The 27,052-nt window shown below is 38.0% G+C and overlaps 1 protein-coding gene across 1 annotated transcript in view; it reads right to left on the bottom strand.

Moving 5' to 3' along the window:
• Positions 1-27,052, bottom strand: part of LOC140239697 (uncharacterized) — a 119,652-nt gene that overhangs the window by 92,222 nt on the left and 378 nt on the right. Inside the window, exons 2-15 of the mRNA XM_072319520.1 lie at positions 26,067-26,309; positions 23,875-24,123; positions 20,470-20,709; positions 20,078-20,332; positions 19,568-19,813; positions 12,854-13,099; positions 11,592-11,837; positions 10,717-10,962; positions 8,673-8,921; positions 7,970-8,209; positions 5,448-5,702; positions 4,956-5,201; positions 1,847-2,092; positions 1,214-1,459 (exon numbers count right to left, since the gene is read on the bottom strand). Of these exons, the coding sequence (XP_072175621.1) occupies positions 1,214-1,459; positions 1,847-2,092; positions 4,956-5,201; positions 5,448-5,702; positions 7,970-8,209; positions 8,673-8,921; positions 10,717-10,962; positions 11,592-11,837; positions 12,854-13,099; positions 19,568-19,813; positions 20,078-20,332; positions 20,470-20,709; positions 23,875-24,123; positions 26,067-26,309 (3,453 nt within the window). The remainder of the gene's footprint in view (positions 1-1,213; positions 1,460-1,846; positions 2,093-4,955; positions 5,202-5,447; positions 5,703-7,969; positions 8,210-8,672; positions 8,922-10,716; positions 10,963-11,591; positions 11,838-12,853; positions 13,100-19,567; positions 19,814-20,077; positions 20,333-20,469; positions 20,710-23,874; positions 24,124-26,066; positions 26,310-27,052) is intronic.

Genomic DNA, 27,052 nt, shown 5'->3' with positions numbered 1-27,052 from the left:
AAAGAGTGTGATGACGGTACAAAAGAGATTTTTTTTTTTTTTTTTTGGGGGGGGGGGGGGCATTGAAACCTGGCCTTTGACCCTTAACCTTTGACCTTCTGGCTGGAAATTTCCCGGAGAATCTCCATTAGGTAATGCATGTATTAAGTTTTGAAACTAATAATGCAAGCATTGCATATACTAGTATATGAGGGAAATAGTAAAATTTTGAGGAGTTGACCTTGACCTTTGACCCCTGACTATTGACCCATGACCCCTAAATTCCCTAGATAATCCCTGCCAGACAGTACATGCATATGTACCAAGTTCCACGAAGATACATTGAAGCATTTGAGAGAAAAGTAATATTGCAACATTTTCACCTAACCTTTGACCTTTTGACCTTTGACCTTATGACATGAAACTCTCTCTGGAGAATCTTTACACAGTAGTACATGTCCACACCAAGTTTCAAGAAAATACCTTTGGGCATTGCATAGATATGGGGGAAATTGCAACATTTGTAGCATTTGACCTTGACCTTTTGACCTTTGACCTCTTGCCAATGTCACTAAAATCTACTCAACTAATTGTCCCATCATACATCATCCTTGGACCAAGTTTGGTGAAAGCTGCTTCATCCAGTTTTGAGTTATCACGTAAACAGATAAATTTTAGGATTTGACCTTGATCTTTGACCTTTGACCTCTGTCCGATTTCACTGAAAAACTAATCAAGTAATTGTCCCATCATACATCATCCTCCAACAAAGTTTGGTGAAATTTGCTCCATCCAGTCTTGAGTTATCACGTAAACGGATACAATTTCATGATTTGACCTTGACCTTTGACCTTTGACCTTCAGCCGATTTCACCCAAAATCTAATCAAATAATTGCCCCATCATACTTCACACTTGGACCAAGTTTGGTAAAATTCCAGTAAATATTACTCAAGTTATCGCGTAAACGAAAGCGGACGGACGTACGTACGGACGTACGTACGGACGTACGTACGGACGTACGTACGGACGGACGTACGGACGGACGGACAACCCGAAAACATAATGCCTCCGGCACCACTTCGTGGCGGAGGCATAATAAAACACAGCAGAAATGTGGAATTCATCTTCAAGAATCACAACAGATTTACAAATAGACAGTCATGCATTTAACTGGGCATCTTGGCCAGGTGGTCATAGTTAATTGAATCAATATCTCTTACTGTAGTCCTCACCTATGACTGTGATATTGAATACACATGTTGACACAGAGTTCAATGAACCATCCGTTGCTGTGTATGTAACTGTTGTCGTGCCAATGGAGAAACTGTCTCCAGGGTCGTCAGTTGAATTCAGTGTCACAGAGCCAGAGTTATCAGAGGCCATGGGAGGCGTCCAGTTCACCACTGCTGTTGAATTCCCAGCATCTGTGTTGACCACTGTGTCATTCGGGCAACTAGTGATGGTTGGATCCTCAGCGTCTGTGGACAAATAAGTATTTTTTTTTTAAGACAGTTGTTCACAGGCTATCAGTTCCATTTTGTAGACTATGGATTTCTTATTTTCCCAAATCTGAATGAATTCAAATGCTTCATCTAGGGTTACGTATCTATTTTTGACAGGCAATTATTTCTATTACTTACCCAATATCTGAATGAGTCCAGGGAGAAACAAGATTTTTGATAAAGTTTTTTTTTTTATTTTTTGTTTAAATGGTTTCCGACAGAAACATTTACGTCACGAAGCAATCGATAAAGCAGTTCCTTAATCTGATATTGATTTGAATTGGTACATTGATGTGTTTTCATTACCATTACTATGACAGTAAAGTTTTGCCCAGAGAAGCTACAGTTGAGAGGTGGTCTTACCTGACACTGTTATGGTAAAGACGCAAGTGGCATTATTTCCATCTGAATCACCGGCAGTGTAAGTCACATTGGTGGTTCCAATCGGAAAGCTGTCGCCCGGGTTATGAGTCGTTGTCAAGGTGACAGAGGTGTTGGAGTTGTCTGTTGCTGAGGGAGGCATCCATGTTGCCACTGCTGTTGCATTACCAGCACTTGTGTTTAAGGATTGGTCACTGGGACAGCCGGTGATGTTGGGACTTTCATTGTCTAAAAACAAGATGTACATCGAATATTTTCAGCCAATGTTTGAAGACTGAAACATACTGAGACAGACTGAAAAACTGCGACAAATGTACCTATAAAAGAATTGTATACATGATACAAGAAGAGCAGTTGCTGTAGCCTAACCAATAGAAGATCAGACCACAGACCATAAATTACTACACACGGCCCATTCTCAGTAAAAGTGTTCAAATACGGAATTTTGGTGTCGCCGACATTCCATGACAGTTTGCGGTTCCCTGAAACCTATTAGATACTATTTAAATGTTTATAATATATCACGAGGACTTTATTTGTTATAAATAAACATGATCAAATGCGGTTGTCTGCCTTTTTGTATGAAATTTTGCTGTTAAACTTCGTTAAGACCCCCAAAACGCAGTGTCGCCGGCTATTTTAGAATTATGTTTTATTGCTCCTCTCTGTCCACAAACACACTTTCCAAATATCATTTTCATGGACGATGATCATATCATATGTGCTAATCACAATACTCAAAAAGTTCCAAAATTTTTATTGACTTCTTTTTTATAGCCTTTTGAAACCTGTCGCCAAGTTCACCGCCAGATAAGTATGTTACCAGTTTCTTTAGTGTTACAGCATTGCGAAAATAACAAGACTATGCAATGACCCTGTGTATATGAATCCCTGAGGATATACTCCGTACATTGCAAGTACTTAGATTTTTTGTGCAACAGCTTTTTATTGAGAATACGGTACAGTGTTTGAAATATCGGTTTTCTACATTTTTATTTGGACAGATACGTTACATACATTTCACGCCACCCACTGCAACAGATATTGCAATGTCAGACAAATTGTATGTTATACATTACTCCTCAGAATGACCCATCGATTCAACATTAAAGTTTAGTACAAGTGAGAAGTATTTGGTAGATATCGCTCTCATAATAACATGATCGACCATATACGTTACCACAGATACGTGACCGAATTTTGCTCATTGGTCTTGTGCTTTCAGGGGATCAAATCTGGTCAAAATTCATCCCAACACATTACATGCTTCGTTTTGTTGGACCTCAGGATTATATTCTTACACCAAAAGGACAGAGAGGTGAAAAGGAGCAACGCTTCCACATGATTTTTCTTTCTGCGTCAGTGTCTCACAACACATGCCCAGTTTTCCGACAGATACGTTACCACATAATCAAAATGTTGAAAAAAAAATTGTAAATGTTTTGACAAACAAATCGTTGTGTGCTCACAAACTCCAAAGTTCTATTCTATAAAACCTAGCCACTTTCATATTCTATGCAACAACTTTGAACGTTTATTTTACAAGACGAAGCTATGATTCAGCATATCAGTTTTTTGCTTTTCAGAATTAGCAGATACGTTACGTATAATTCAGGGCACCCACGGTGACAAATAATGTTATGTAAAACAAAGTGTTCATAAAACAATTCTGCACAGAATGACGCTTACATAAAAAATTAAAGTTATGTTCAAATGAAGAACATTCAGTAGAAATTGCTCTGTACCTTCACCGACAGATTCATTTACGGTACGCCAGATACGTTACCAAACTTTGAAGGAGTAAAAGGTAGTTTATGAAAAGCTTCCGAGAAAAGTTTCAGTGTTCTGTTGAATATCTATTCTAGTGTTTTTCAACATATGAAGAACTACTCAAGATTCATTGATAAGTTGAACAATTATTTATTAATTTTCATTAAAAGGGGTGAGCCAAATACGTTACCATAGGCCAAACAACTTTTTAGTATATCAAGTTCATAGAGACTGTACCTACTTCCTTCTAAGTGCCTGCAAAAATATATTTTTTAAACCTTGTTTGCATTATCTATCAAAACTTAATGAATATTTATAGTCAGATGGATAAATACATTCAGACGTACGATGAGAATATTCTGTGAATGAAGAACTCAGCTTTCACATTTAGGCCTCTTTTCCACTACATTTCATAGTTTAAATATTACGTACAATGTTTGAAATGGTTAATTTGGGCTTACATCATTCATTTTTACATCAATTCATAAGGAAAACAATTAAACAGGTGATATTTATTAATTCATACACAACTAAAATTATTACTTATATTTCACCAGATACATTACCAAAGGCGATTCGATGTTTTTCAATAGTTATTTCCCCAGGAAAACAATTCATATTTGCTTCCTGTGGAAATTCCAGATCGGATCGTTCCCTTTGCATGATTTGTGGGATTCGAAACTTTATTTGTAAGCGAAATTTGGTAAAAATACAAAGTGAATCTTAAGGTTACATTTCATTTCAGCAAAAAACATATTTCAACCTTCCACACAGAAATAATTTCTACCAATTAGCAAGGGATGACAACATCTTTACCTCTTGAAAAACCCCAATATCTTTAGGGGGGGACAGATGTCTTTTCCTGAACAGAAATTGGATCAAAACAATAAATTTAATTCAAAGATAGGAGTCCATTACAACATGTAAATTTGTGGTAACGTATCTGATTGGTGATCAAAAATCATATATGATGCTTTATTTCAATTCATTTTTACTCAATGAATGGTCATCATTTAGCATGTTCCACTTTTGACCGGTTTTGAAGTTACCGAAAACACATCTTTGAATGTATTACTTTGTGGTTGATTTTTCGCTTTTACTCACATGGAATTGAACACTTAATCTGAGAATGGCCCATACATGGTCTGAGTCACCTACATACCTGCAGCAGTTGCGGCCCTTGCCAAAGTTCTTTATCTGAAATTGCAAGTCCTCCAGAGGAGGCTAAAAGCTGTCAGCCCTGTGGTTGCCTACAAACAAGGATTTACCACTTCCTTTGTGGCTGCATATCACCAAAAGTTTTTAAGTGAAAAGTACTCACCATAAACAATCACTGTGATGACACATGTAGCTGTGTTTCCAGCATCATCACTAGCTGAATAGGTGACATTTGTAGACCCAATGTTGAACTGGTCAAGGGGTGAGTGTGTTGATGTAGAGTTGACCACACCATCAACAGCATCATTGAAGACAGGCTCAGTCCAGTTGACTGTGGCATACGACTGGCCAGCATCAGTCATGACGGTGATGTTGGATGGACAACCACTCACAACTGGTTCAGTTTTATCTGCCAACAACATCACAATATTCATGATCTTCTACCTCAAAGCAATTCACTTCAAAATTTTAACTAAAATGGGAACCATATCCTTCAGACAAGCAATGTCAAATATATCATGAAAGAGGACAATGTGGATATTAAACAATCATCATGTATCAAGAGCATTTTCTTCCCAGTGAGTTCACAGTGCAAGACCATTGTTTTTCAAAAGAATTCTACAACAAAAAAAGAAAAAGAAAAAGAATATCTTACCTCTAATTGTAATTGTGAAGCTACACACAGCAACATTGCCCGCCTGGTCAGTGGCATTGATGAAAACAGTTGTCGTTCCTACATAGAACTGGTCACCGGAAGAATGAGACAAAGTGACATTGATGTCTTCAGACTCATCCACATTGTCTAATACTGTAGGCGCTGGCCATGTACGAGTTCGGTAATTTCGTATTGCTGCTGTCTGGGCAGATCTGGAAGATGGGCAGGTACCATTAAAGTATGGGGCCTCTTGGTCTGTAACAAAGAAGCAAATGTTAAGAAAATTTAAGAATGCATCAGATTCACATTTTGAAACTGACAGCATGACAAACTAGAAATGTCGCTATGGCGACTAGTATGCCTCCGCCATAATGCATGATTCTCCTAATGGGTCTAGATAGTACATGTGGACAATGTGTGATTACATTTTCACAAAATTGGCAAAATATTAAAATGACAAGTTTGTCACAAATGTGTTGAATGTTCACCTTCCCTGACCTAGGTTTAATTGGATGAATAGGAGAGCATGTATTTGGGGATTTAAGGACTTTAACTTGACTTTGACCCATTCATACATTTATGCATTGAGTAATTTTCAAGGTACCGGTATTGAGAAAAAGTGCAATTTCTGTATTGAATAGTAAATTGTTACTGTTTTCATCTGGCCTTTGACCCTAAAATTCATAAGATAATCACTTTCAGGTACAACATGCATAAATATCTAGTAAGTTTCAAGGTAACTTCCGAGATATGGAGGAAAAAGTTAGTTCAGCACTTTCACTTGATCTTTCACCTTTTGACCTTTGAGGCAAAAAAAAAAAGAAAAAAAAAAAAGGAAAAGAAAAACTTTCCAGAGAAATTCTATTAGGTTACATATGCATACACCAAGTGTAAAAAAAAAAAAAAAATAATCCTCCTGGCATTGCATAAACATGAGGGAAATAGTAATATTTTGAAGTGTTGCACTTGACCTTTGACTCCTGACCTTTGACCCCATGAACCCTATATTCTCTAGATAATCACTGCCAGTCAGTACATGTATATACTATGTTCCATGAAGATACCTTGAACAATTTTCCATGGTACGGAGAAAAAAAAAAAAGAAGTTTTAATGTTTTTATTTGACCTTCTGATCTTTGACCTCATGACCCAAACTTTCACCAGAGAATCTTAATTGGGTAATTCATGTATACACTAAGTTTTAAGAAAATATCTTCAGGCATTGCATAGATATGGCGGAAATAGTGAAATTTTATGCATTTGACCTTGACCTTTTGACCTTGAGCATGTGCACCCAAAAGTTGATAGGCACAACTTCAGCCCCTAATACACACACATGCCAAGTTTCATTAAGATACCTCAACAGATTTTGATAGTTACCTTGTCCACAAAATTCATTACGGACGGACGGAAGGACGGATGGACGGACAACCCGAAAACATAATGCCTCCGGTACCACTTCGTGGCGGAGGCATAAAAATGTCAATTCATTTAGACCAGGCCTTCACTCAGGCGTGGAGTAGACACGGAAAGCAAATTCAGTAATTCTGTACACATTCGGCAACCTCTCCGCACATTCTTGAAAGACCAAGAAGGGAGACAAGGTCCCCATGCTAGCCCCACAGCCAAACTTCTCTTCCACTGATGAGGAACAGGTGAATATCAGCATTTCCTAGTCCAAAATGAAGAAAGCAAAGCAGAAGGCAGTGGATATTCTGCCAAAAGTAACTAGGAAAAAGAGGAAGCAGCATCCTCCACTTCAAGTAAACTTTGTCTGAAGTTTTGTTCATTTCAGAAATCATTTTCACTTGAGGGATTTTCGATAGTTGCATTTACATCGTATACATAGTATATCGTTTTGTTTGTTTTAAATGTGACCGCCCAACTAAAAGCCTACAAAAGTGGAACTAGGTCAATTTTTTATAATATATTCAGGCCAATGCACTATGTTCTAAGCTTGAAAAATTATTCAACTTGTTCGAAAATGACCACCCTAACCCATCCAAAGGGGACAAGAACTAGTGCTATCTGAGCATCTCTCACAGCCTGTATTTGAAACAATAGGACAAAGTGAATTTCGGCTGAACGTGTGACATCCATAACGGCTAGCAGTCAAATGAGAAAAATCGAAAGTCAGCTCCCAATTTATAACCTTGCCCTATTTGGTTATACTGTCCATATTACCTAACTCATGTTGTCCGCAAGTCATCCTGATTGTCCTCCATCATGATCTTGCCGCTCTTCGTGTAATCCTATATGTGTCCCTGCTGTCAAGCTACAACTAGCATATTCCGGGGTATTTCACGCTCATCCCGAGTGTTTAATGACACACCCCTAGGAATGTCTGCAGTCAGTCTGCAGATATTCCTAGGAATGACCCAGGAGAAGGCGATTCGCACACTTTTTCCGCTTCTGACGCGGACAGGATGCCGAAGTGAGTACAGAATTTGCTTCCACAACTCTTCCTAGGCTTGTCCTTTTTTTTCAGTCCTCACAACCTCTTCCTATAATTCTCAACTTACCTTCTACAGTTATTGTGAAAGTACATGTTTCAGTGTTGCTAGAAGAGTCAACAGCCGTGTAGGTCACCAGCGTGGATCCAACATAGAACACGGAACCAGATGAGTAGTCAGAAGTGACAGTATACATATCATTGTCACTGACCACTGGCTCAGTCCAGTTGACTGTGGTTGAGTTCAACCTGAAGTCAGTCCCAACTGTCTGGTTACTCGGACAAGATGTGAACATGGGGTCTTGCATATCTGCATTAAAGAATTGGAAAGTAACCAAGTTAAGAACTTATTACATGGAAAGTTCTGATATGAAGTTACTTAATCATGTAAAATATCCCCATTACATTATTAAAAGTGAGACAAGAATCACCCTTTGCTCTGACATGTGTATTATGAATGTCTTCAAAACCTTTGATAGCAGGTCATGAGTTTAACATAATATAAAATACATATCTGCAAACATTCTGCATTAACTATTATTCTCAAGCACTTACAGATAAACTTGACATAATGCCCCAGCAACATTGACCTGTATGAGAAACATATCAACAAGATCCTGTTATTTCAATGTGATAACTCACTTGTGAATACTAGCATTGAAACCGGTCATGACGAGCAAGATCCATATATATCAAAGCCAACACTAATCTGAATGACTGTTACTTCATACAAACTGAGCAATCGTTAATAATCTCTCACAGCAACAACTCACCTGTAACATTGACATAGAAAGAACAGGAGGCGCTGTTCCCTGAAGGATCAGTGACAGTGTAAGTCACCAGTGTAGAACCAAGTGTGAAGTTACTTCCAGGAGAAAGTCCAGCAGTCTGATTCACTGTTACTGATCCTGAGTTGTCTGTGGCATTGGGGACAGTCCATGTCACTTCTGCTACAAGCAGTCCAGTGGTGGTGTTTGTAAGGATGTCCCCAGGGCAGCTTGAAAAGACAGGGTTCTCATCATCTGGTGAATAACACAAAGGTAACAATTTGTATAAGGTGATGCACATGTGCATTGTACACATTGTCAATGTCCTACTAGGAAGCAAAACATACAACAAATACACAAGCCTTAAAAGGGTCTGTGAAAGATATTTGAGAATTTGTCCAAGTCAATCACTTCCTTCATTCTGTCCTGCCTGTCACTGGGTTCATTCCATCTCATTAACATCTAGCTAGAATAAAAATGGAAATTCCCAGTGATCAACATTGATACACTAAGCATTTTTAACCCTAACTACACGTGTAGGCCAGGCTTTTTAGGCTGTTCTGTGGCCAGAGGTGGGGTGGGGGTGAATTATAAGATGTGCGATGAAAAGTAAGTGAGGGGTGCGGTCAAGAAATTGTGTGGAATGGCCATGGTAAATGTCGAATCTTGGAAAATGTTGAAACTTAACCCTAACCAGGCCGGGCTTTTAGGCCTGTTCTTTGGCCGCGGAGGGTTGATTCACCCCCACACCCGAGATCTCAGCCGTCGAATGCGCAATCGCCCTGAAAATTGGCACATACATTACTTGTTGCGTAATCTGCCAAACTATTACAAAACTAGATATATCGCTACGGCGACCGATATGCCTCCGCCATATTGCATGGTTCTCCTAATAGGTCTATAGTACAATGTCTTGACAATGTGTGATGACAGTTTCACACAATTGGCAAAATATTAAAATGACAGGTTTGCCACAAATGTGTTGAATGTTCACTTTCCCAGAACTAGGTTCAATTGGATGAATGATTAAAATTATTTGGGGAACTGATGATTTTTACTTGACTTTTGACCCTTTTATAAGTTTATGCATTGAGAAATTTTCAAGGTATTGAGAAAGAGTATAATTTCAGCATCAATGGGAAAATAGCATTATCTAAACCTGGCCTTTGACCTTTGACCTTTGACCTCACAGTTCCAAAGAGAATCACTGTTATGTTGAACATGCATAAGTATGTCAGTTTCATGATGATACCTTGAGTTACTTTTGAGATATGGAGGAAAAAGTGCAATTCAGCACTTTCACTTGACCTTTGACCTTTTGACATTTGACCTTTTGGCAAGAAACTTCCCACAGGATATATATTGGGTAATACATGCATACATCAAGTTAAAAAAAAAAAAAAAAAAAAAAACCTTCAGGCATTGCACAAATATAAGGAAAGTAGTGATATTTTGAGGAGTTGACCTTGACCTTTGACCCCCTGACCTTTGAACCATGACCCCCCAACTTCCCTAGATAATCACTGCCCATTGAAACAAGCAAATATACTAAGTTCCATGAAGATACCTTGAACCATTTGCGAGATATGGAGAAAAACATGAATTTTTAACCTTTTTTTTCACAAAATACCCTGTGACCTTTGACCTTTGCCCTGTGACCCTAAAATCCAAACAAAGTATCATCCCCCCAGGATATACCCTCATACCGAGTTTGATGCAAAACCACCTCACGGTTCTTGAGATATCGACAAAAACAAAACGGGACGGACGTACGGACGGACGGACGGACGACCCGAAAACATAATGCCTCCGGCCACTTCGTTGGCGGATGCATAAAAATTGAATTTTTCATTTTTTACATGTATATTAACTAAAACCCCAGCCATTTTAGGGTTAAGGTGTGATGTATTCAATAGAATCATATGATCTTGTGAGGTACTGGTATGTTACAGAAATAGAGGAAACAGGACTTTTCTAATAATGTGACTTATACAAGAAATCCATTACAGACGGGTCACTGGTATGACATACATTGTACTGTATTTCTCACCTGTCACATTGACAACAAAGGAACAAGTGGACACAGAATTGGACGAGGCATCAGAAGCATTGTAGGTCACAGTGGTGCTTCCTATTGGGAAGTCATCACCAGGGTTGTGAGTGGATGACAGTGTGGCTGAACCAGAGTTGTCTGAGGCTGTGGGAGGGGTCCATGTGACCGTCGCTGTGGCATTTCCAGTTCCAGTGTTGACTGAAGTGTCATTGGGACAGCCATTGATGACTGGGTCCTCATTGTCTACCAAAATCAAAAGATGTCACTTACTTTCATGGACATCACATGACAACTTATTGCAGCATATAAGATATTCGATATAGAAAATATCATATTCCAACTTGTATACCTAAATGTTTTTATGTGTGGTGTACACACAAAACATATTGCAATGTCCGAAGGAAATCAAATAATCCATATATTAAAATATGACATAGAAAACATACAATGTAATATACACAGATTATTCAATACATAGTAGGACCTATAATAACACTGCAGAAAGGTGGAATTCATGTTTGAGAGTCACAACAGATTCATCATTAAAAATATGCACATAGAGAAAGAAATGAAGGGTTTGTTTGCAAAAACCAATAAGTCCATTTTTGACGATTTTGAAGTACGGTCTCTATCATAAAGTACAAAATAATACCTTTTAAATGATATATTGGTCACTACATATAAAAGAAGCAAAAATTTTCTTATTATTCTCTTTATTTTTCTTGACCTTTAATCGCAAATATCTCCATTTGGCAAATATGGACTTATCGGTTTTTGCAAACAAACTCTTCAAATACATATACACATGACCAGGCGTTTTTGTCAGGTGGACATATCTATCTGAAATCGATTCCTCTTACTGTAGTCCTCACCTATGACTGTGATATTGAATACACATGTTGACACAGAGTTCAATGAACCATCCGTCGCTGTGTATGTAACTGTTGTCGTGCCAATGGAGAAACTGTCTCCAGGGTCGTCAGTTGAATTCAGTGTTACAGAGCCAGAGTTATCAGAGGCCATGGGAGGCGTCCAGTTCACCACTGCTGTAGAATTCCCAGCATCTGTGTTGACCACTGTGTCATTGGGGCAACTACTAATGGTTGGATCCTCAGCATCTGTGGACAAATAAACACTTTTTTTCTTAAAGACAATTACAAGCTATCAGTTTTTTTTTGAAGACTGCATTCTTATTTCCCTAACTCTGAATTCAAATGCGTCATACGTGTACATACACCTAACAGTTTTTGACAGACAATTATTTTTATTAGTCACCAACATCTGAACGGATCCAGGGAGAAATAAAAGAGTTTTGAAAACATTTTCCCAAAATAGTTAATGACAGAAACATTAAGCAATGATCCTGATATGCATAAAGAAGTACCTTCATCTGAAATTGATTTGTAATGGCAGATTGTTGTGCTTTTATTACATCTACTATGTATACCATGATACAGTCAAACCTGCCTATAGCAGCCACCCAAGGGAGACATAAAAAGTGGCCGCTATAGACAGGTTATCCAAGTTTGTGTGCATTGCCTACATGTACATGTATCATCGTTGTATACATCTACAAGTACTTAATACATGTACAGGTATGTGTGTACATATGCACATGTGTGTTTCATGCATTGAACAATGCCAGTTTTTATGAAAAACACAACTGTTGCACAGTATCATGTGTACAGTCGTGAGGAAAGCTGAACACTAGTGCATTATTATGACTGAATGAGTGATGAATGCAGCAGTGGCGATCACTGAACGTTGCCCATGAATGACTGGCATGGCTACAAAGCAGAAAAACACGCTGAATTATTGAGTCTTGGGCCACTATAGACAGGTTAGAATCTACCACGGGAAATAAAATTTGTCGCTGCTTGCCGCGTTAGACAGGTGGGCGCTTTTATAAATACATAGGGTCTTTAACAGGGTTTTTCTCTTGGGGGGATTTTTCAATGGCCGCTATAGACAAGTGGCCGCTATAGACAGGTGGCCGCTAAGGCAGGTTTGACTGTAACGAATTTCTGCCTAGAAAAGCTTAAGGTGGTCTTACCTGACATTGATGTGTTTTTATTGGCATTACTAAGACAGTAAAGTTCTGCCCAGAGAAGCTACAGTTGAGAGGTGGTCTTACCTGACACTGTTATGGTAAAGACGCAAGTGGCATTATTTCCATCTGAATCACCAGCAGTGTAAGTCACATTGGTGGTTCCAATCGGGAAGCTGTCACCCGGGTTGTGAGTCGTTGTCAAGGTGACAGAGGTGTTGGAGTTGTCTGTTGCTGAGGGAGGTGTCCACGTTGCCACTGCTGTATCATTACCAGCACTTGTGTTTAAGGACTGGTCACTGGGACAGCCGGTGATGTTGGGACTCTCATTGTCTAAAAACAAGATGAACATTACACATTTTCAGCCAACACTGGAGACTGGAACATACTCACTTAGACTGACTGAAAGTCTGCTAGAGTGCACTCCTGTTCCAACGAATGATCCACTCTTTGTTCTTTACTGTTTATTTTTATGGTAATAATGAAATTGTGATATAATGAAAGAAAACTGCCAGTCCCAAGGACTTCGTTATAACTGGAGTCCACTGTACCCACAAAAGAATCATCTACAAAATACCTGGTACAGTAAAAGAGGAGTTGCCGAAGCTTCAATTCTATTCAATTCAATTCAATTTTTATTTAATTTTTCGACAAGAACATATAGACATCACTTATTTTTTTTTAGTGACAGCTGCATAAAACTATGTAGGATGAAAAGAATGTACAATGATTGTACCACCTTAAGATGATTATACAATATCATGAAACTCAAGTTATTAGAAATACATTGTAAGTAAACAATACACAAAACTCGAAATGTGGAGGTACCCACTAAAAAGACAAAGCTTGTAGGATGTGGGCCCCCCAGAAGAAAAATATCGCTTGAAAGCAAAGAAAAAGTCTAGAAGCCAACTAGAAAGACAGATCAACAAAAACAGACACTATATACACACGAATAAACATGAAACGGGACTGAAATAGGAGTAAAAGTACAACAGAGAGTTGACTATGAGACAAGACAAAATGAGACAAAACCACGTAACATAACAGTAAGAAAACAGAACAGACAAAAACGTTTAGCAGAGACAGCAATCTTGTCTGAAGTATGTCAAGAGAGAGAGGAAAAAAAAAGTGACGCAAGAAAGAGCAAGGTAATAGGGATCAATCGCGGAAATATCGTAGCCTTATATGAGTATAATAATAGGAGCTAGAATATACATATGTACGTAGCAATAAATATGTGGTAACGTAGGTTCTTAGATAATGGGTCATAACAGCTGGTTAATTCAATTTAGTAGAATTATAAGATTGCAATAGAAAAAAATATCAGTTTCCTTTTGAATGAGCATATAGAAAGGGCATTTTTAGGTAATGGGATGCAAGGAATTCCAATAAATTGGGCCAGTATAAACAACTGTGTTCATGGCTAAAATCGTACAAAGAAGAGGTAAGTGATATTCATTAGAACGTCAAGTTGGATATTCATAAAATGACTGATTTTTTGAGGAACATGGAACGGAAGATGTCAGAAAGAGAGTTATTGCTATACATATCATAAATTGTCCTAAACTAAATAAAAACAAATATGCATCTAATTTTCAACAGCTTGTTAGAAGCAAGCAATACATCTGTATGAGAACGTATGGGAGAGCAACAAATCACGCAGAGTGCTTTATTTTGCAAAAGGAACACTCTATCCATTAACCACTAGAGGAAAGATCACAGACTATCAATTACGATACACATGGTCTGAGTCGCCTGCCTGCAGCAGTTGCGGCCCTAGGCAAGGTTCTATATGGTCAGTTTTACGGTAAAGGGTGTAACTTTCAATTTTTAGCCTTTTGGCCCACCCTGAACACATAGATTTACAGATCTCAAAGATTTTTTCCCATGTGAGTCACCTTATGAGTAGCCACCTTGGGTAGCATAATCAGGTCCAGGTATTGATGCGTTTTGTTTTGACAGTCACATATGTACCCTAAAAATGACTATTTTGTTGCATTGAAATTTATATAACATTTTTGAAATGTTAATAATTTTCTACAGCAACTGCAGAGATCTAATTTTTTATGTTAAAAGCATAGTTGTATGGTCAATTGAAATGACCAAATTAGTTTGGTTTGTATCTGGCCCTTTATTTTAGAATACTATGACTTCAAATTTGAGGTTTCGGAGGCTTCATTTTCCGTTAACAATTGTTTACAAACTTTGATGGACAGTAATGATCAGTGGATGTGTTTTGGTTACTTTCTTTTATGCTGAAAATAGTAAGGTACAGCTAAACTTTAGACTTACATCAAAGTTTACTTGATTCTAGGGCTATTTGAAATTTTGTGATAATTTTATTCCATCAAGTGAAATTTCCGTTAGCAGTTTTGAAGCCTCCGAAACAAAGTGTTTAGTCAAATAATATGAATATAGATAAGAGAAGCGACCTAATCTATATGTCAAAATGTAGGATATGGGGCCCTAACCTAATAGACCAAAAATAGTTAAGATCCGCCAAACTCTCTGAAAATAGGAGACAATACAAATTTTCCGTTAACACGTGAAGCCTCCGAGACGCATGAAGCCTCCGAAACAGCAAAAACATCTAATTTGACATTTCTGATAAATTCTTTGAGTGTCTGCCCCAAATTATGCCATGAAATCATCAACAGACATGGACAGACAACAAAAATAATAAAAACATTATGATACTGCAATAATTTTTTGAGCTAATACACTTTATAGAGAAAAAGTGGTTTCGGAGGCTTCAAAAGGATGTTAACACTGCATTTTTGTGATTTTCTCTGGACAAAATCAAATTAGATTTATTGTTCACCCACCCAATGATCGCTTATGACATATCTAAAGATATTTAATCACATTCAGTTTTCTGGCTGCTTTGTTGACTCACCAATATAGATTTACTATACGATTTACCTATTTTTCTTAAACAGTGCAGACGTGTTACACATAACTCACCTTTTCATTCAGCAATAAAATATTAGCAGATGAGGATGTTGCCCCACAAATATGTTTAAACAGTGTATATCAACTAAAAAAGACACAATTTACCCATCACTTTCTACATAACATACATGATTTTCATAAAAACATAAGGCATACCAGATTAATTTTCCAGATGTTTCGGAGGCTTCATTTTATGTTAACAGCATGTAAATGGAATGTTTTGATTACAATTTTGTAATTCTAAGTCTATCAAATAACTGTTTGGACTGAATGAGACTTAATGATTCCTCAAGCAAGGTGTAGATAGTTGTTTAAATGTATGAAAAGCATTTATTTTGTAGGTTTCCTTTTGAAACAATGGAACAGGCTAGATATTGTGAGTAATGAAAGTGACTTCCAGCTTGCGTGCATGCCCACATCATGCAACAGTAGTGCAACAAAGCAAGTAGTTGTGGATACATCAATGTTCTTAAGTTGGATAACTCATTTTTACTCTTGAGAGAAGTTGAAGTGTTGTGACCATATTTGTATCACTCTTTTGATTGGTTAGACTTTGATAATGAAGACCAAACAATTACTTGATTATTTAGTGTTAAATACACTTTTTTCTTTTTTTTTTAAAGAACTGAACACTATTCCTGTCCTGAAGATTCAAGGACTTTAATAGATGGTTATTCAAGAGGGAAGCATACACTTAACTAAGAAATATATTACTTTTGAATTTAAGGTTGTATCTTTTATGCATGATCCAGAGCAAATGGTGGAAAATACTTTTTGGATTTTTACACTTTCGACTCACTATCATCTGAGTGTAATAGTTTCGAAACACAATCTTTTACATGTCCATTTATAACCCATTGACATATCCATTCCATTGTTACTCACATGGCATTTGTTTTTGCCATACTAAAATCTTGACTTTTTCAGCTTTCCATTTCTTAACAGTTCTTTGGCTTTCATTTCCAATACTTATTTGGAGGAAAATAATTAATCAATAAATTTGTGATTGGATTTGAAAATAGCTAACATCTTGCAGATTATCATTTCTGTGGTGTGACTTGGATCACAGGGTACTGTTTTGGAATTTTGACATTTGATTACTTCATTCAGACAGGTTTTCATATCAATCTGTATGTCAGATCTGAGGCATGCAAGGTGCAACACAATCTTGATACTATACCCTATTTTCCATACTTTATCATGCTGGCAGTGACCACTTGACTATTTTTGATTAAACAAAATGTAACTTGTGTTACGAAACATCTCTTCGCATACATGTGTGAGACTCTATGACATGTTTGCGGATGTAGTTCTCAGTGCAGTAAATGGACAGTAATGGTTGGGATAGGATTGTTTATAAATGACATCTAGACCTCTACTTATAAATAGCCTGTTGCCATGGGGTACATGTAGTTTACATGGGTGGGTGACTGGAGAAGTTATGTTCATGAAGAACAATATTGAAATGATTGAAATCTTTATAATCTGTTTAGTCCTGGCTTTTCTGGAAAAAGTTACAAGCCCCTAACTATTTTGAAATTCAAAGGTTTAAACTGTAGTCTGTGGGTTTATATACTATTTAAAACAAACTTGTGGGTTTCTAAAAAACTTAGATATTTAAACACATTTGCTGCTTTTTAATTTTTTGCTAAAAAGGTTGTCATTTTTAGAAACAGTAAAAGTTCTGTTAGCAATTTCTCAATGCGTACCTTCAAAAACAGGCCTCCTAGCTGTCACAGGAGTCACACAAACTGGAATTTTATAAAATAACTATAAAAAAAAAAGCCTTTGAAGAATTAAAAAAAAAGAAAAATAAAATGATATGAAACAGGGGTGACTTGTATACCACAGAAAAAGAAAGTAAAATTCTAACTATCATATATTATAGGGAACTATACATTTGGTCAACATTTTTTTTTTTTAAATTCAAATTCGTACACAGTCATGGGTAGGGTATGTATATTTATCTTTTCAACAGGCGATTCAAAAAGATGACTGGGATCTTGACCATTTCAATTTCTATTGAGCTCCATGATAATATCACCAATATATTGATTATTCCAACTCCATTTTGATGATGACAGTTTGATGATGACCCTTACATGGAATGGCTGATTGGTGTTTAAGATTGCTGTTCTATGACCATGATCACTGCATTTGATAGCTATAGTAGGGGATATCAGGCATGGTCATATGAAAAAGAATGTTAAACCTTTTTTCCCCTTTCTATATTTTACAATGCTATGTTGTAATCTAACCGTCATGCCATCACATAGTCTATTTTCTATCCCTTTCTCATCAACAGTTGAAATTGATTTCACATACACTGTGTACATATGTATATAAAACAATTATGATGGGTGGTTTATATCAATATACATCCCACAAACTGCACTTATAAAACAAGCAAACATAATCTTTGCATTAAGTCTATAGCTACAGTTCTAACTCATTGAAAGTAATTCTTACTGCATTATGATGAAAAGTTTGACAAATGCATACAGCTGTTCATGTGAGTAGCCTAATCATGTTCTGCATTGCCAAAGTCATGGATATGCAAATACAGTGTATGTATACAACTGAGCATAAAGATTTAAAATATTTTTCTTTGTCTCTTAACATATATGTTGGAAAGTCTTTTTTCTGCATACAAATAAATACTATTTTACATGTTACAACATTGTTAGTTATTTGGAAACAATCTGCTGCATTAATGTACTTCATATCACCTTAAAATGGACCATTTTTGCATGTTAACAGTCGTGATGAAGCCTCCGAAACATGCGTTGCTGCTAACTTTAAGCCGCAAAAAAAAAAGATGTTCCTAATCAGTGTACTTTTATTGCTAAACCTGCAGTTTCCTTTAGAATCATATTGCCTCATGTAATGTCATAAATTCGAACTGAGCATTGCTCAAAGTGTACACGGTTTGTTATTCACTTTTGTGGAAGCCAATTTCCTTGTAATAATAAGTACATTTTGTATGAAGGGTAAACATTATGCACTGCCATAAAATGTACATCTGTATACTGTTATTCACATTTTATTGATGCCTTGTTCTTATTCTAGCATGTAGTGATAGTTGCTTACTGTAGTTTTATTATTTTAAGTGAATACAGGACTAGAACTTTGTGTTAGCAGTTTTGAAGCCTCCGAAACACACTAGTTTGTTAACTGAAGCCTCCGAAACTCACAAGTCTGAAAATTTCAACTTTGTCAAAAATAATCAAATTTCTTTGGGATTTGGGTTGATAAATGTTTGTTACCAAGAGATAATTTAGGGCTATGTTTAGAGTGGCTCTTGCTTCTAGAACATTCTTTTAACTTAAAAATAGTTTGTCAGGTACCATTTTTACCTTGAAATTTGAAGTTCACATCCAAATAATTGCAAGAGCGAATATCTGTTGGGGGAAAAGTGTTTTGATATCTCAAATATATGTTCACAGCAAATGAAAAGTTGCATTACCTCCACCATTTATCTTCATTTGGTTGCTGTGGGTGACCAAAACATTCTTGTTGTTTTTACCTAAATTTATCTAAAATTCCATAATAGTCACTTCATTTTTCATATTTAGCCTACGAATTAAGCTCTGGAATGACAAAATATTGAAAATATAGACATTCCTGTATAAAATAAAGGCAAAGATAAAAATGGAAACACAACTTTAATTTTTGACCCTTGCCACATCAAAGTTACACCCTTTACTGTAAAACTGACCATATCTGAAATTGTGAGTACTCTGGAGGGGACTAACAGCTGTCAGGCCTGTAATTGCCTACAAACAAAGATCTATCGCATCCTTTGTGATTGCTTATCACCAAAGGATTTATGTGAAAAGTACTAACCGTAAACAATCACTGTGATGACACATGTAGCTGTGTTTCCAGCATCATCACTAGCTGAATAGGTGACATTTGTAGACCCAATGTTGAACTGGTCAAGGGGTGAGTGTGTTGATGTAGAGTTGACCACACCATCAACAGCATCAGTGAAGACAGGCTCAGTCCAGTTGACTGTGGCATACGACTGGCCAGCATCAGTCATGACGGTGATGTTGGATGGACAACCACTCACTACTGGTTCAGTTAGATCTGCCAACAACATCACAATATTCATGATCTTCTACCTCAAAGCAATTCATTTCAAAATGTTAACTTAAATGGGAACCATATTCTTCACACAAGCAATGTCAAATACATCATGAGAGAGGAGACTGTGGATTTTAAACAATCATTATATATCAGATTTGGAGCATTTATTTTTTTCTCAGTGAATACACTCTTCAAGGCCATTCATTCACAATAGAGGTCATACAAAAAATGGAAAAAGGGAAAAGAAAACAAGGCATATCTTACCTCTAATTGTTATTGTGAAGCTACACACAGCCACATTGCCTGCCTGGTCAGTGGCATTGATAAAAACAGTTGTCGTTCCCACGTAGAACTGGTCACCGGAAGAATGAGATGAAGTGATATTGATGTCTTGAGACTCATCCACATTGTCTAATACTGTAGGCGCTGGCCATGTACGAGTTCGATAATTTTGTACTCTTGCTGTCTGGGCACTTCTGGAAGATGGGCAGGTGCCATTAAAGTATGGGGCCTCTTGGTCTGTAAGAAACAAGCACAAGTTATCAAAGAATGTATTTCATATTACAGCAAGGTACAATACAAAATGATACATTTTTGTTCAATACACGCAACTTCAAATTTGTCATTTCTCCTAACCTGTATTGTTTTCAACTTACCCTCCACGGTGATTGTGAAGGAGCATGTTTCAGTGTTGCTAGAAGAGTCAACAGCCATGTAGGTCACCAGCGTGGATCCAACATAGAAGACTGAACCAGATGAGTAGTCGGAACTGACAGTATACACATCATTGTCACTGACCACTGGCTCAGTCCAGTTGACTGTGGTTGAGTTTAACCTGAAGTCAGTCCCAACGGTCTGGTCGCTCGGACAAAATGTGAACATGGGATTCTCTGCATCTGTGTCAGAAAATTGGGGGAGAAAATTAGTTTTTGGGGTTTTTTTTTACTTACTGTCAATTACTGCATACTGAAATGGCATATATATATAAAACACAGGCTCCATGCTAATCTTAAGATTAGGCCTAATGTTTGATTGTTGGTTTGTTGTAATTGTTGTTTGCTTTGTTTTGTTTTTTAATTACAGTAATACCACAGATTCAATGATGTTACATCCATAACACATGCTTGCTTTCTTGTCACTTTCCCTTGTGGGTGCAGCTCATTCCAATGAATACCAAGCCAAAGCATACTCTGCTCATGGGAAACTTTTCATTTTTGTTTAAGCACCAGGAACAGTGATCCCAAACTAGCCATCTAAAATATGACAAAAGGATATTGATATACATGTATATGAAGATTATCAAGTATGAAGAAAAGATTATCAAGAACAACCAGCCCTTATACCTAGCATGTACCCTTACTAGAAAATATCCATGGGAACATGCTTATTAAAATTGATGATTCTTGTGTTGAGTCATTTTTATTGCAGCTGATTGATGTACATTGACAATGACACTGACAATGGTTATTGCAGCTGAGTGATGTACATTGTACTGGCCATCATAAACATCAACTATTCAGCATTTGAGTAATAGCCATGATAAAAGTCATAGGCATACGTTGCACATGTACATACTCAGGTGGGATTGGAACTATTGTTAATCAGTTGTCATTGCCATGTTTGTTTGTATCTTTCTTCTTTTTACTACAGATACACCAGAGATTGACCTTACAATGACTACCATTCAAAAGATGAAATACTGTATACGCCATATATTTCGTGAGTCTAACTTTTCGCGAATTGGGAATTCCCGACAATTTCGCGAGTGATTGAATTCGCCATCATGGAGTCGTGTACTGAATGGAGAAGAGTACATGCATACGTCTCATGCACATTGAGTCAATATTTTCGAGTGTCTTTAATTTCGCGAATACCATGTGACTCCCGAAATTCACAAAGAATAAAAACCTCACAAAATACTCAGCGTATACAGTATGCATTCAAAGTACAATTTGCATCTTTATTCAGATCTATGCAGTACCAATATAAAAATCCCACAGATGCAGCCTGACTCAATTTTTAGAATGCCTCACTGGATGAAAACCACAAATGTAGTTTAATGCTACAAAATGTAGCTCTTAATATGCAAATTTTGATTGTGTACACATGCAGACCTGTGCTTCTCAGCCAATGGGCCACAAAGTCAGCTAAAATAAAATAAAAAGACACTAATATCTTGTCTAACTGGGCTTCACAAACAAACAAACAAACAATAGTAGGAGCAAAAGTGGGCATTGGGTGGAAAAAGGTTGAAAATCACAGATGTAGACATACAGCCTGTACATAATATACAATGTACATGTATCACGTACAGCAACAGATTTTTCAAAAACTGTATATGACATATATTTTGCAAGGTTTTTATTTTCGCAAATTTCGCCAGTCAGATGCTTTTCACGAATTTCGCCAGTCAAGTGCTTTTCATGAAATTAAAGACACGCAAAAATATTGACTCTGATCATGCTATGAATGTGACATACATGTACGTGTATACATTTTTGCATTCGGTACACGACTCCACGATCACGAATGTAACTACTTGCGAAATCGTTGGGAAGTTCCAATTCGCCAAAATTTAGACTCGCTAAATATATGGCGTATACAGCATTGAAGCAAGCTGACATTACCATGTGCAAACTACATTGTATACCCATCTTGCACTTGTTTTGGTCTACAGACTAAATCTGAACTGTGGATGTGATTTAGAGTACCTTTGAGAATTTAGCCTGTGTGAACATTCCCAATGCAGATGCCTTCGAGGCAGAATTCCACATCCACTCCTCTGAGGACTGATGCATTAGGCATAACAACATGAAATACCCCAAAAAATGGATTAAGTGGACAGTGCTTGAATGTGGATAATGCTTCATTTGCTTCATGCACTACTCAAAATTAGAATTCTAATGGACAATACAGACAGATGGGTTTTGGGAAGTGCTTTGTATTTGTCAAAGGATCAAATGCAAGGTTCATTGTTGGACACCAGTTGGCTTAGGTGGGACTTCTACTTACTTGAATACTACTAACCCAATGGGGATGTAATAATTTTGCTATAAAAAATGTGACCCGCTACAACAAAATGATCCTAAAGTCGGGTGAGGTCGATTATTTAAAAATTGCGTGACAAAATTCCCTAATCGTTCTGCTTTAAATTGATATATAACACATCTTATGAAAATAATCGGCTGCAGAGATATCGATGTTTAAAAGGGAGCATGTCGAGACGTATGGGAAATCACTGTTTCGAGAAAAGCGCCCTAAAAGTTTTCCTTGCGACGCAATCGCGATCAAGGTACACGCAAGTCAGTTTTCACCTCCGGACAATAGAAGGTAAACCCTAGCAACCCCCGAAATGCTCATTCAAGCACAGCGTCGGCGGTCTCCTCACCGACCAATCAGTGGCCAGGATGCCAGGAGAAGCGGCTGGGCATAGCGCACCCCGCCCGCACGTACCAGTCGACTTGGCAGTGTGCGAGCTTCACGCTTCGGTTAGCGGCAAGCAGCAAACTGACCAATGAGATCACTCCGGTCGTTGTTAGGGGCGGAGCCTATCTGTGGCGCTCCATCCAAATTTTCGAACCGGTTTTTGTTTGGTTAAAACGCCAAAAACATGGCCCAGAAAAATGCTATTTTTTGGTCTTTCCTTTCATCATTTTGCTTCAAAATTTCGACAGATGATAGAAGACATGTCAGACTCCAATAATATGTCAAAATCAGAAAATAGTAAGTTTTGACCAATTATGATAAACTCGGTTTTCACGGCTTCGACCGTGCGCGACTTTAGGACCTTTTTGTTGTAGCGGGTCACAAATGCTTCACATCTATAGACACTTTACTGAGTATACTTGGGACTAGTCTTCAAAGGGTTAAATAGGCTCATCAAACTACCAGGAAACTTACTTGTGTCAAGTATACACTAACATAGAAAAAAGAAATCAGGAAGCACTTTCATGGAAAGTCTGATACATGAGGATATTCTGTTTGTATCATTTTTATCCACACTTGTACTGCATAGATGAACTCTACGTGTACATGTAGCTTCTTTCATACAGGTAACTCACCGGTAACATTGACATAGAAAGAACAGGAGGCGCTGTTCCCTGAGGGATCAGTGACAGTGTAAGTCACCAGTGTAGAACCAACAGTGAAGTTACTTCCGGGAGAAAGTCCAGCAGTCTGATTCACTGTTACTGGTCCTGAGTTGTCTGTGGCATTGGGGACAGTCCATGTCACTTCTGCTACAAGCAGTCCAGCGGTGGTGTTTGTAAGGATGTCCCCAGGGCAGCTTGCAAAGACAGGGTTCTCATCATCTGTTGCACAAAAAAAAAAACCAAGGCAAGTGCCAAATTGTGTCTCGCCCATTCGCGTACAAGGAATTAATATTTTTTTATAACTCCCAGAAGTTAATTGACCTGCTTATGAACTTTGACCCTATGGTGACCTTCAACACCCCAAGGGACATTTACCATCCAAGTCTGGTCACAAACGGAAAAAGGATCAAAAGTAATGAGCCATAATCGAAACGTGCAATAAAAACATAACATTGGGCCCTAAAAATTTGTTGACCCCTTTCTGTGACCTTTGACCTTGTGATGACCTTTAACTCCCCAAGGGACATGTACCATCCAAGTTTGGTCACAAACGGACATAGGGATCAAAAGTTATGAGCCACAATCAAAACACACCCTAAAAACATAACATTGGGCCCTAAAAGTTTGTTGACCCCTGTCTGTCACCTTTGACCTTGTGACGACCTTCACCTCCCCAAGAGACATCTTCCATCCAAGTTTGGTCACAAACGGACAAAGGGATCAAACGTTATGAGCCATAAACGAAATGCGCCCTAAACATTTAACATTGGGCCCTAAAAGTTCGTTGACCCGTCTGTGACCTTTGACCTTGTGGTTACCTTCAACTTCCCAAGAGACATCTACCATCACCCAAGTTTGATTGCCATTGTAGCAACATGTGCTGAGTTATGTGTGATAAGAGAGTCTTGCAAGTAAACTTTAACGTATGACCTCAAATGACCTTTGACCTTATCATGTGACCTCTTACGGCACCATAACATGAAGGTACCCCCAGTACATCCATCACCCAAGTTTGATTGCCATTGTAGCAACATGTGTCGAGTTACGTGTGATAAGAGAGTCTTGCAAGTAAACTTTAACGTACAGATGACCTCAAATGACCTTTGACTTTATCTTGTGACCTCCAACGGCACCATAACATGAAGGTACCCCCAGTGCATCTATGACCCAAGTGAGGTTGTAATCCAAGCAACTTTAATATGTGAAGTTATTTGTCAAAAGAGAGTCTTGCAGGTAAACTTTAACATAGAAAAGAGAGTCTTGCACATACTCTTTAATATATGACCTCAAATGACCTTTGAAATCATCACATGACCTCCGACAACACCATAACATGAAGATACCCCTAGTGCTTCTATCACCCAAGTTTGGCTGCCATTGCTGTAACAGTTGCCAAGTTATGCATCATAAGAGAGTCTTGCAGGTAAACTTTAACATTTGTGACGAACAATGGACGGACGATGGACGGACGATGGACGGACGATATTTGGATCCCTTAGTCTCGCCTTCACCTCCGGTGGGCGAGACAAAAAGGATGATAACTCATTGGATATACTTCACCTAACTATTAATCACTACTAGGGCACAACACAGGAACAGATTTAAATAAACATATATCTGGGCCCTGTTTCATAGAGCTGTTCGTAAAGTTACGGACTGGTGATCAGTTCTGATGTGCTATAGTTGTCAGAATTTCCATAATTCAGCATAAGAACTGATCATCAGTCGCTTGTAAGTTGTTCGTAACTTTACGAACAGCTTTATGAAACACACTCCTGGTAACATACAAGTGTGTATATTTCAATGCAAAGCGACACAGCTTCAGCCTTCTTTTTATCAGAACAAGGAAATGTATTTCAATCAAAGTCACAAGTATCGTAAGAGTTGCCTTCATATTGAGAGATATTAAATAACCACTTCCTGTTGCGGAGCTTGATAGGCAAGTTGCTTCATTCATGCAAAAGACTCACAAAAGTTTTGTGCTCTGCAGTATCTGCCTGCATCTTTTCCAAAAGAATATTATAAATAACCAGCAAAAAAGGTACTTCCAGAAGAACAAAAGAAAAAATAATGCTGACATTAAGATTTTTCTTTGAACAAGTCAGTCATGCCACCCCAACAAGGGCCCAGCTTGAGCAGTATCATGTGTAAGCAAACCTCACCTGTTACAGAGATTACAAAGGTGCAAGTGTCTGTGTTTCCAGAAGAATCTGTGGATGTGTAGGTGACTATCGTGTTACCGATTGGGAAGGCGCTGCCACTACCGAAGTCTGGAGTCAGAGTCTGTGAGCCCGAGTTGTCGGTGGCCGAAGGCTCTGACCATGAGACCCGGGCAGTGGCATTTCCAGTGTCAGTGGTGGCATTGATGTCACTTGGACAGCCAGTAATCACAGGGTTTTCATTGTCTGTTTGCAGGGAAAGAGCACAGTTTTATGACACATGATGTACAAACAAATTGGCTCACACTCCAAATCTACAGGGCATTTAGAGTGCTAGTGGAGTGGTACTAAAGTGCTTCAAATTCTATAAGAAAACAGACAATCTGATCCCAAAGTGCTCAAAAGGTATGTCCTCTCCGAGGCTGGGATCAGGACTGCTCCTGAAGTGCCAACGTTTAAAGCACTCCAGATACGGTATGCCACACATGCTGGGCATACAGTATACTTCAGTATGTATTTGAAATCTGCACACTTGTGCAGGTTACCATGATAATTACGCCCCTCTCACCCACTTTGTGGGTGGTCTTGGCAGGAAGTGACTCTCGGTATGAACAAACCCAATGGGGCATAATTTGAAGCACTTCAGAAGCACTCCTGTGCCCGACTTTGCAAATTTTATAAATGGGTTTATCAGACACACTAAGGTCATGGGTGAGATTCTATTATTGGTAATAAACCAGAGCAAATATCATCACTTGGCTACAAACGACCCATAAAAAGAATGGCTGGCTGTCCCTGCTACCATTGTCAGATACAAAGTTTATACCATTTCATGTCCACCAAAATCTGCAAAACCTTTTAAAAAGAAATATTCCATATGAGTCTTTTAGTGCTGCTGCCGGTGTGTGATAACATCATTCAGCAACAGGAATATCCGTCCATTTACTGCAGACTAAAGAGGATTCAGTTATACTTGTAGCAAAATACTC

Source organism: Diadema setosum, chromosome 16, assembly GCF_964275005.1.
Source record: "Diadema setosum chromosome 16, eeDiaSeto1, whole genome shotgun sequence".
NCBI lineage: Eukaryota > Metazoa > Echinodermata > Echinoidea > Diadematoida > Diadematidae > Diadema > Diadema setosum.
This window is presented reverse-complemented; position numbering and strand designations above follow the sequence as displayed.